Source organism: Amphiura filiformis, unplaced genomic scaffold, assembly GCF_039555335.1.
Source record: "Amphiura filiformis unplaced genomic scaffold, Afil_fr2py scaffold_273, whole genome shotgun sequence".
Lineage (NCBI taxonomy): Eukaryota > Metazoa > Echinodermata > Ophiuroidea > Amphilepidida > Amphiuridae > Amphiura > Amphiura filiformis.
The window spans coordinates 7,318-19,884 of record NW_027305737.1 but is presented as its reverse complement, the minus strand read 5'-3'; the positions used below and the strand labels follow the sequence as shown (position 1 = coordinate 19,884).

Genomic DNA, 12,567 nt, shown 5'->3' with positions numbered 1-12,567 from the left:
TAATACCAGTTATACTCCATCGATGGTTAGGACGTTTGGAGTGCAAGAACGAGAGGCCTAGTTAAAAAACTGACTTGTGCAAATGTAAAATCTGAGAACCCTTATGCTTATTACAGGGTTAGCAAAAGCTAGCAAATACCTTAGGTACTGGCTAATAGTGCGGAACATAGGCAGACCACATGGCATATTCGTACAGGCAAGAAATATATTTTTGAGTATAGGCCTACACTAAAAAGCCGAACTATTATGTATATAGGCATTCATGTTTGTAGGTGGTATTTATAAAGTATGCGGACACATCAAATATGGTTAAGAGGTATATGTATGTAGGCAACGGGCAAGGAATACATGATTATACAAAATAGATGAGAAAGTAGGGGGAGCAGTTATATGAGGAAGCCACTAATTGCATAGTGCGTTGTGATGTTAGCCACCATTTTCATTATAGTTAAGCAGCTAATGTAGTAAGAGAACAAAACAAGCCTAAGTTGAAAGGGCAAAGGTCACGTTCGCGAATTCACATGCATACAATGAGCTACAATGTCAAACAATTTTATAACAAATAGGCGTTTTAAAAATAAAAACAAAGGAGTAGGCCTATAGTTATAATTTACAGACGTCTATAAAAGAAACATGGCAGAACAGACACCAACAGACAAATCATATCTGCATATCATAAAACAGTAGTATAAGACATACAGTGTATAGCATCAGTTGTCTCTTGCTGTGTATTTTTGTTTCATTTCAGAAATTCATAGTGTTGATGTTGTGGAATTAGCATAGGCCACTTGTGAACATTACGAACATGAACAATATCGTGTGGGACATGGCAAAATGTGTAGGGGACATCATGCATGGTATAAAGTTCAGTCTACAACAAGCGACAATTGGCGGTACTTCACAAGGCGAAGTTCCTGAGCTCATGGAAATTAAAAACAAATTCACGCAGGAAATGTGTGGACATGCATGAACACATGGATATATATCGATTCGTTATCTAAATCAATATGTCATGGAAAAATAAAACGTTGATGTTTTGCAAAGTTAATTCTACAAATCATATACCGTGAAAACGTCAGCTTGAAAACGTGTTGGTTTATTGTATTGTTGTTAAGGAGTTGGTACCTCCACACTTCTTACAAAAGTGTTGTTGTTTCAGCGTTTGTTACAACATAATTCAAGAACCACATGACCTATGTGTATCTGTGATATTTAAATTCTTCTACACACTTGCTATGAAAGGATGAAGGCAATTTCGGCAAAAGCTCACCACCAATTGCAAGCTAGGTGCTGTGAACTACCAAATCGCAAGGACCGGATGTGCGAACGTGTCTCACATGTGCAGGAATTATTACGTGTTTAGGTGAACGATGTTGTAAACCAGAGAAAACCGTTAAAATCGATGCACAGTCGATTACAATATTAATAGTCGCATCACCGCATCATCAACATATTTGTCAGGGGTGTGACAGCATGGAATTGGCATTTGATGAAAGCGCAGATGAAAACAAAAAACAATGCAAGTAGTTTGTAGTCACAAAATAAAGTCAAGCAAACTTTATTTGGAAACGGCATGATCATCACTAGAGCTAAACAATGACCAAAAAAGGACAATGAACTACAAGTATACAGTACAGGATTAAGCAGTCTAAGATACATTTAATTTGGTTTCCTTGGGGACACAAATTGAAATTTAATTCCTGAAATGCATAATAAAGCAAGTTGGTAACATAATTGATATAACACTCTTGCTATGAACCTCGCAGTTGGCAAAGGCGAAATGATAAAACAAGTTCATAAAAGAAAAATTGTATATATATCCTGTATGAAAATCCTTTGTAAATATTGAAACGATACACGCTGCAATTGGAAGGTTTTCCTGCTTTTATCCCACGAAGGTTTTGATTAGGTTTTTCTACGTTCCAATTGCATCTATTCGGTATCAGTGACAGTATGAAATCCAAATGATTGATATGGGAATTTGTGTTTGATATGTATGATTCAAAATATATGTGTTCATTTTATTCAACATTTATTTGAAAACCGTTACATGTAAGAAATAAAATATGCGGTAAAGCATTTAGCCACTTCAATGCTTAAAATCAGTTCTCGAGGTGCTAATCGCTTTAAAACCCAAAAGTAATTTGGGCAATTATGTTGGCCAATCGTGTGTCACTCTAAAATCACAATCATCAACTCAAGCTCCACAAGTGAAATAATTCTTTATCCTATAAAGCCGAGTAGCGCCAGCTAACTTCATGCTACATGTTCCATGTTGCATCCAGGAGCATTGAATCATTGAAATTGAAAAAAAAGGGGCAGGTGTTAAGCAAGTTCCTTTTGAAATAAAGGAACTTGTTTGGCAGTTATTTTTCGGCTTTCAATGATATTCTGCATTAATTATATGCATTTATGACAAATCATGGCAAATGACATGGTCATTATTTGAAATCGAATATATTTTCAATAGTAACTACATGTAACCTTTAATACATGTGTGTAAGTATGGAATTGGGTGTTATAAAATACACACGATAAGAATTCCAAATGGGATGGCCTTTCAATTGAAATTAAAATGCGCGTGATTGTTTTGTCTGCGTTTTGGGATCTTTTTGGGCTCAATTACAGCGCTGATTATGTTTGTCACGGCTTTTAGGCTTTTACTCCATAGGATATTGGTGCCAATTAGCGCAGATTATGTTCATGTTGCGTCAGGTTGGGTACTTTCCATGGAGTTGGAAATATGGTGCCAAGTAGTGCGGATTATGTATGTGATACATTATGTAAGAATCAAATATTCTATATATGAATGATAATAACGTCATAAAGAAATATTGTGCCTTTAAATATGCGCAGATTATGGTATTGTCTGGTGTAGGGGCATTTTTCTTTGGTATGAGATACTTAAGAAATCCCATAGCGGATATTCTTTATAAATAAACCAAATGATCTCTCGGTTGGTATAGAACATGACCACCACAAAAGTGTTGTCTCCCATGTTTGTTGTTTTGAGTTCATTGACAATAGCGTTTAATTAAGCGAAGTCGAATTAAAACCAAATTGTCAATGGGGAGAAAATTTTTGGCCAGGCGTATAAATGGGTTTTTTTACCCTTGTGTATAATATGGATTAAGCCGTTGATCCACTTGGAGGTATGCACATCAGTGATTTCAGATATGCGTTCACCTATGTTAAAACAGGTGCAGGGTTATTGAATGCATTCATAATGGTTTTGTTAAAGGTTTTTGTTGTTGCTATGATACAACCAATCACTTGGCATAATTGTAGCTGGCAAATGCAAATGGGTTTTTGACTCACATCATGTTTTATCATCGAGAGATCAACGTCTACTGAAAAACCCACCCTCCACGCCCAATAAATGTATATGTTAAGTGAAAGTAAAGTAACAGTGAGTCATGTATAAGTTTACATGTTTTAGCGGAAAGTAAGTAAGAATAATCAATTGGTTTTAAGTTTTACGTAACTTTGAAAACATGTTTAATGCTAAATTATGCGGTTTAAATTAACACGAGCATTAAATGTTTTATCAGAGCGTTAAACGTTTTCAAGGTAATCATTTGAAACAGAAATATCATAATAAATGTCAAATGTTCACTTCCAATTCATGCATAACAATATAAGAATTGAAGTAAATATAATCAAGCCTTGCAGGCTTAATTGAAGTTCATTTAATGGCTTAACATGATTAATAAAACAGGTTATCATAACAAGTGGGGACACGGATAAGATAATAACTCGCAAGTCAGCAAGTGATTATAATTGTGAATTCAAGTTTAAGTCTAAAAGCTTTCAATTGTATATACAGAAATATCACAATGAATGTCAAATGTTCACAATATGAGGTAACTTCGAATTCAGGCATAACATAAGAATTGAAGTAAATATTATCAAGCCTTTGCAGGCTTAATTGAAATTAATTAAATGGCGTATGTTTAATAAAACATGTTTATCATAACAAGTGGGGACACAGATAAGATAATAACTTGCAAGTCAGCAAGTGATTATAATTTTGTATTCAAGTTCAAGTCTAAAAGCTTTCAATTGTATATACTTGAGCCTTAAACACTGCATAGAGCGGTCGTGTTAAACTAAGATGTCTCCCAGCGCAAAACACTGGAGAAAAATGGTTCACAAAGGAAATGAGAACCAGCTGTATAGAAATAAAGTAATAAGTTCAAAATAAGTTTGATATGACTTTGAATTCATAGCAAATTCTAAAGTCTGAAAATATGTAAGCTAAATAATTCCACAAAAAAGAATCTTTCTGTTGGTGTCAAGTAGGCACTTTATCATAAAATCAAAAAGTAGCCAAAGTTAAAGAAAAGCACTTTACCACTGTCTACCTTGTTTACTGCATAATCAAAAAACAAAACAAGTCAAAAATGGTTGTTGAAGTTAAAGACATAAGCCTGGTACATGTATGTCAACAGTTTCCTAGTCATTGTGGTAAATAAATACATGAAATGATTGAAGCAAAACTTTTCATGTCTATAAAAGAAGACGCATACGTGCAGTTATTTTTCGGCTTTCAATGATATTCTGCATTAATTATATGCATTTATGACAAATCATGGCAAATGACATGGTCATTATTTGAAATCGAATATATTTTCAATAGTAACTACATGTAACCTTTAATACATGTGTGTAAGTATGGAATTGGGTGTTATAAAATACACACGATAAGAATTCCAAATGGGATGGCCTTTCAATTTTAAATTGAAATTAAAATGCGCGTGATTGTTTTGTCTGCGTTTTGGGATCTTTTTGGGCTCAATTACAGCGCTGATTATGTTTGTCACGGCTTTTAGGCTTTTACTCCATAGGATATTGGTGCCAATTAGCGCAGATTATGTTCATGTTGCGTCAGGTTGGGTACTTTCCATGGAGTTGGAAATATGGTGCCAAGTAGTGCGGATTATGTATGTGATACATTATGTAAGAATCAAATATTCTATATATGAATGATAATAACGTCATAAAGAAATATTGTGCCTTTAAATATGCGCAGATTATGGTATTGTCTGGTGTAGGGGCATTTTTCTTTGGTATGAGATACTTAAGAAATCCCATAGCGGATATTCTTTATAAATAAACCAAATGATCTCTCGGTTGGTATAGAACATGACCACCAAAAAAAGTGTTGTCTCCCATCTTTGTTGTTTTTGAGTTCATTGACAATGTACTATTACCTATAACATTAACTAAAACACCAAAGTACGCATATTTCCAAACATCTAAATTAGCTAAAAATTTAGGACATGTTACAAAACTATATTTTCTAGAACTTTAGAAGAGTACTTTTAATATTGGCCGGTTATTTTTCACACAGCGACGTTAACTAGGCATATCCCCATACTTTTAACGTAGGGCTATTTGTAGAGGTCACGCGTCAATGGGAAAGAGCACTGTGTATTGTGTATAGGAAAACGGACAGTAACTGCATTGATTGTGAGATGAGCGCTGTGAGGCTGCTCTCTCCAGAGCTCTGTGTTTTTGAGAACTTTACACAGTCACTAGGCACTTTTAGTGCAGAAGTTGTTTACCATCTTCTTTAGTTATCATCAGAGAACATTTTGGTTATACATTGATGCAGTTTTTGTGGATAATTGCTACATTTTTGGTGATATTCTGGATTTTAGATTTTTCACCACTATTTCATCTATACTACTATTTCACCTAAAGACACTATGCATGTGTTGATTTGTATTGGATTCTGGATTTGCACAGATATCATCCTTGTGTGGCAAGGACCATTACAAATTAATCAATTATTGATCATGGATCAATCACCTCAAGTACAGACTTACTCTAGAGAAACTCTCTTATCTCTTAATGATGGCACTCACCATCATTTTCTACCCAAGGAAGTATTTCACACTTTATGTGCACTGGATATTTCAAGAGTCAAACCAACAAGAAGAGGAAAGAAAGGTGGACTGAAGCATAGACAGAAATTGACTAGATCTACTGTGTATAAGGCCAATGCTACTAATGATTTATCACTGTTTTCATTGAATTGCCAGTCAGTCAAAAGTAAAGCAACTCGAGGTATCATCACTGATTTGCTTGTTGAGTATGACATTGACATCTTTGCTCTCACCGAGACATGGTTAGCTGGAAACGAATCTGATGATTTCATCTTATCTTCTCTTACACCTCCTGGTTATGAAATCTATAATATACCAAGAGGCGGTGGGGATCCACATGGAGGGATAGCAATCCTCTTCAAACAAGGCATCACAGTTGTATCAAAATCTTGCGATCAGAACCATCAATATACGAACTTTGAATTCTGCGATGTTGTGTTCACCTGTGGATCTAAATGCTTTACGCTTGTCACAGTCTATCGTCCTTATCCATCGGCCAAAAATCAGTTCACCGCTGGAAAATTCTTTGAGGAATTTTCTCAGTTCCTACAGGACTATGCCATCTCCCAAGGTGAATTGGTGCTAGTTGTTGACCTGAATCTACATCTTGATATTGAGGATGACTATAACACACAGAAATTTGCTGACTTAATGGACAGTCTTAGTCTTACACAGTTTGTGGTAGGGCCTACTCATCGTTGTGGGCACACGCTTGATGTTGTGATCTCTCGTGAAAGTGACAATCTTGTCAAAAACACATGTGTTCTCGACTTAATATCCGATCACGCTCTCATTGCCTGTACATTACAAATCGCAAAACCAAAAATCCCCATGAAGACAATAACATCTAGAAAATACAGGTCAATTGACCCTGCTGTATTGAAAGAGGACATTGTATCATCTGTTTTAACGTCATCTCCTGCCACCAATGTCAATGATGCAGTTAATCAATACAACGACATTCTTTCTAACCTGTTAGATCTGCATGCACCTGCTCGAACAAAATCTGTCGTTCCACGGATACAACAACCTTGGTTCTCAGATTCCTTGCATCAATTAAAACGTGAGCGTCGGAAAGCTGAACGAAAGTGGATCTCCAGTAGATTGACTGTAGACTTGGAGATTTTCAAAGCCCTCCGTAACAAGTATAATGTTGCACTTTATCATGCAAAGTGCACATTCTTTAACAACAAGATTCTTGAGTGCGGTAATAACTATAAGACCATGTTCTCCATTATTGGTGAGGTATTGCACAACAAGAAAACCACAAAACTTCCTGATCATGACTGTTCCAGTGACTTGGCTGACCAGTTTGCCAATTACTTTATGTCCAAGATTGAGACAGTAAGATCCAATATGCAATCTAATGTCACTGGTGTCTCAAGTAGTCAGCATAATTGCAATTTGTCTTTCAGTAACTTTGACACTGTGTCAGTTGCTGATGTCAGTGAGATTATCACAAAGTCTCCTTGTCCTTCCAGTCTTCTGGATCCTCTACCTTCGTGGTTGGTTAGATGTTCTGCTGCCTGCAATTACCTCCATTGTTAACATGTCATTAATGGAAGGTTTTGTTCCAGCTTCCTTGAAAGCTGCCATCATTAACCCACTGCTCAAGAAAAGTAGTTTGGACCATAACACTCTTAAAAACTACCGCCCAGTTAGCAACCTGACATTCATCTCCAAGGTGCTTGAACGTGTCGTTGCCAAACAGCTCAATGAGTACATGTCAAAACATCATCTTCATGAGCCATTGCAATCCGCTTATAAACAGTATCATAGCACAGAGACTGCTCTTGTAAAGGTCCACAATGACATCATGTGGGCCATGGAAAGACAGGGCGTTACTATTCTGCTGCTGTTGGACTTAAGTAGCGCGTTTGATACCATCGACCATGAACTGTTAATCGCGAGACTTCAAGATATTCTCGGGGTAGATAGCATTGCCTTGAACTGGTTCAATTCGTACTTGTCTGGTCGGACACAGCGTGTCTGCATCAATGGAGCCTTTTCTGACTCTCAGATGCTCCGCTACGGGGTACCTCAGGGGTCTGTGCTCGGACCTCTGTTGTTCCTGATATATACGCTGCCCATTGGCCCCATAATCCGCAAGTATAATATGGAACTGCATACCTATGCCGATGATACACAAATTTATATATCTGTGTGCCCAACATCTGATCATGGCGTTGAATGTGCTGTCTCCAAACTTGAACAGTGTGTCAATGAAGTTCAGGAATGGATGTCTACAAATTTCCTAAAGCTAAACGCGGAGAAAACTGAGATTCTAGTTTGTGGTTTCAGAGCCCAACTGGCAAAATTTGACTTGCCTTCTGTGCAAATCACTGGTGTCGACATTCCCGCTCAGTGTAACCATGTCAGAAACCTTGGGGTCATGTTTGACCGTGGTATGACTATGAGTGCTCAAGTCGCTAACATTTCCAAAGCTGCCAATTACCAACTCATCAATATTGGTCGAGCCCGCAAAATGCTCACCACCGAGGCCACTAAACTCGCTGTCCATACCCTCGTTACATCTCGGTTGGACTATTGTAACTGTTTACTAACTGGTATAACTGGCACTCTGCTAAAGCGTCTTCAGAACATTCAACGCACCTCGGCGCTCCTTATTACCAGGAAGCGAAAATATGATCCCATCACCTCCGACCTCATCGACTTGCATTGGCTTCCCATCAAACAACGTATTGACTTTAAAGTCCTTGTTCTGGTTTTCAAGTCCATCCGCCAGCAAACCCCTGAATAAATGTCTGCCATGCTGCAAGTTCATACTAGTTCCAGACGGCTCCGTTCCACATCTTCATCTGCACCTCAATTTGTTCAACTTCGCACTCAACACTCAACTTTTGCCGACCGGTCATTTTCATGCCACGCTCCTCGCATTTGGAACCAACTGCCAGATCACATCCGGGATCACATCAAACTTGCTGGATCTTTGGATATATTCAAAAAACTCTTGAAACATCATCTTTTCACAATTGCTTACAACCAATGACATTTTTGCTCTTAATGATTATTTTGTTGTAGTAGTAGTATATTTTGCTTGTATCACAGGGTATTCACCTTCATTGTATAATCTTTGTTTATTCATTGCTTTTTGTGCCTAGATTATAGCGCCTTAGTGCAAATTTCTTTTTTTGGTTTTTGGCGCTCTATAAATGTCAGTGATTGATTGATTGATTGATTGATGTTTCACTTAAAGAAATGAAGCTCAGACAAACTGGCATTATAATAAAGGAGAGAAAAAATCAGAACCGTTCGGATTCGAACCAGCGCGCACCCACGATTACATGTCGTTGAGTTCACCACCACACGCCATAACAGCTCATGGCGGATCTGCCGGCGAATTGAACATGTAGTGATTTTATTCTCTCGAAAATATCTCACGGCCAATGGTTTTGCCAAAATGATCATCCTCGATATAATGAAATCTTCGAGAAATCAGGGGAGTGCAGCTTAATCGTGGGAACACAAATTGCAAATTTTCGCGAGCATTGTGCCCTTCAGTTTAAATGCTTTCAAAATGCCACTTTCAAATTGCAAATTTGTGCGCGCATCGTGTGCATTTATCTCCTTCAATGTTCTTATTTGATTATTGGCAGCTATAACATGCTGCTTTTGCTCCGCTTCAATGCATATGTTTAAGGATTTTATAACCTCCCTCCACCATGTCACAAAGAAATTTACGCCACTGCTACCCCTCCCCCACATACACAAATTAACGCTAATTAGCACGTACTAGCTCAATTAGCAACATTTGAGCTAATACAGATATTAGCGCTAGTAACGCTAATTTAGCGATAAGCGCTACTTCATCATTTCAATTCGACGTCTCGGACCGAGTGAGAAGGGCGCAATTAGCGTGATGTAGCGTTTTTTTCAATGTCCGAAACAGCCCTTTAAATTAGTCCAAAAACTGCCCTAATTATGCAACGCTAATAATCGCTAATTAGCGATAATTAGGACAAATTATAGTACATATTCGCTAATAAGTAAATGTGGCTACTTAGCGCGCTAAAAGTGCAATTAGCGCTTATTACGCACGCTCAAAATTATCGATAATTAGCACATACTATAGCTACAATCTATTGTACACTCTGTCGAAAAAAGTACACTCTGTCGAAATTCCTTAGGATTCTTAGGAATTTCTTAGGATCATGGAAATGACGTATCCGCGTATATATTGTGCTTGGGAACAAACATGACATCTATACAACAATGATGTACCCTTCCCATGCGCGTATTTTTTTTTTGGGGGGGGGGGCTTTGGGGGCGCGAGCCCCCGGTGTAAAACAGGGGGGGGCCAAAAAGAAAGGGGCGGTGGAAGAAAAAAGGGGCGGCAAAAAGAGGGGCGGCGGAAGAAGAAGGAGCAAAAAGATGGGCGGCGGCAGAAGAAGAGGCGGCAAAAAGAATTAGTAAAGAAAAAAGGGCCGAAAATATTTGAAATGTGTTGCTTTTAGGGCGCTAGCGCCTATAATCCTTTCTTTTTTTTTTTTTTTGCTCTTCACTTTTTCAAACCACCGAAAAAAAAAATTGGGTCAACCTTTTAGGGCTGTCACACAGTGAGGAAGGGGCGGCAAAATTGAATTTTTTCAGCCCACCGGGGTAGGAGCGCATTTGGAATCTGAAGACATTAGCATTTCTCAACATTGTCACAGTTTTCCGTTATTTACACGCAAGCGTTCAAAGACTTATTTCGAGGATTATAGTTAACAAATTTTGCGCTAATCACCAATTTACGCTAATCAAAATTAAACTACTTAAAATTGTTCAAATTAACGCTACTAGCACAATTAATTAAAGCGCCAATTCACAACAAACAATAAGAACGGATGAATTACCGTTAGTAATAATTACTGATTTAAAACATGACCAGGCTCCCAAATTTTGCTCATCTCCCTCTAAATTCTAACACGCCGCCACTGTCGATCTTATACCTAAATCAAAAATATCTGTATTAGCTCAAATTTTGCTAATTAGCTAGTACGTGCTAATTAGCATTAATTTGTGTGTGGGGGGGGGGGGGGCAGCAGTGGCGTAACTTTGTTTGTGACAAGGGGGAGGGAGGTTGATGTAAACATCCTTGAACATATGCATTGAAGCGGAGCGAAAGCAGCAGTTTAGCTGCCAATAAGAACATTGAAGGAGATAAATGCGCAGGAAGCGCCCAAATTTGCAATTTGAAAGTGGCATTTTGCTCCCATATTACATGTATTAAGTTTCTCTTAACAAAAAAAGAACAAAAACTCGAAAATTTGCAAAATATGTGTTCCTACGATTAATCTGCACTTCCTTGATTTCTCGAAGATTTCATTATATCGATGGTGATCATTTTGGCAAAAGCAAATAATTCAAGTGAAATACGGTATTTATTAGAGTGTGTGCTTTATTGACCGGGAGACCTGGGAGGGTCCGTAAAAAGCAAAAAAGGGATACCTGAGATACCTTAGGCCTAATGGACAAGAAAAGAGACCTTTGTTGGCCCGTATAGTAAAGCAAAGAAAATATGCCTTAATTACAAGGAATCTTTTCTTAACCTTTTTACGGGCCCCTGAGGTCCCTCTTGAACCCTCAACAAAAGGTTCCAGGAAATGCAGGAGCCCTTTGCGTGCACAGAGAACCTACAAAGGTTCCTGTGAGAACCATAAAGGGTTCCATATACGGGACAAGCGAAGAACCTTTTAGCAACCTTTTTTTTTCTAAGAGTGTATATAAATGGCATAGCGTGTAATGCCATCATTATAAACTACAGGGTTCAAAAGAAATACCCCTTAAAATTGCAAAATATTTCTTTGCATACATTTTGTCGATTTGAAAAATTCAAACATCTGCGAATAGAGGAATCGTTTTGCCCGGTCGTTTTGCTACCTCCCAAAGTTCTTCCATCTCCAGAAACAATGTCTCTGGTCAAAAATAATCACATTTTCCAAAAAAGCTGCTTTCAGAATGTAATGTAAGAAACAATAATTATTATCAATATTATAATTTATTATTTTTTGTTTTGTATTTCTGTCTCTGATCACTCTGTCATCCATATAACCACCATTCAGTACAAAACAACCATTCGGTGAAATGAATGAATTTTGACATGAATGAGGTTTTCTTTCAAGTTTATAATCAGCAGTTGTTTCAACATTTTCAAAATGATAAAATCATGATCGAGAAATCTCGGGGAGAAGTGAGTTTTCCACTCATACGTACATTTACAAGGGTGAACATTTAGGTAGGCTCACATCTTGGATCTTGATCTAAAGTGATGACTTTCTTGGATAGATGCGCAGTGGCGGTGCTAGGTTGATGGGGCCAAGGGGCATCACCCTAATATTTTTCCTGCCCCCCCCCCGTCCCCGACCCCACACACTTTCAAGACCAAAACCCAAATTACACACACAAAAAATCCCCTTTTGCGGCAATTTTGGGCAAAATTTGTTGATTTTGCCCCCTTTGCCCCCCCCCCTGAAATTCTCTTTGCATCCCCCCCCCTCATGCCACCCGAAAAGAATTTGTGTGAATTCACTGTAAATGTGTAACAATCGTGATGTGGCACAAGAGTTTGGCAGCAGTTATGAAGCTGGATGCTGACAATCGAAACCAACCTCTTTATTCAACCAATCTCTGACCATTTCTTCTTATACGCCTTTATCCAAGAGAGACATCGCTC

At 37.9% G+C, this 12,567-nt stretch overlaps 1 protein-coding gene across 1 annotated transcript; it reads left to right on the top strand.

Annotated features, from left to right (window-relative positions):
• Positions 1-5,801: 5,801 nt before the first annotated feature.
• On the top strand, positions 5,802-7,439 carry LOC140145440 (uncharacterized). Its single transcript, XM_072167154.1, has one exon. The coding sequence runs from the start codon at positions 5,802-5,804 to the stop codon at positions 7,437-7,439; it is 1,638 nt and encodes a 545-aa protein (XP_072023255.1).
• The last annotated feature ends 5,128 nt before the right edge of the window (positions 7,440-12,567 follow it).

Bases quoted from the DNA above. Each gene is read 5' to 3' on its own strand.
- LOC140145440 (XM_072167154.1), top strand. From the start codon at position 5,802: ATGGATCAATCACCTCAAGTACAGACTTACTCTAGAGAAACTCTCTTA.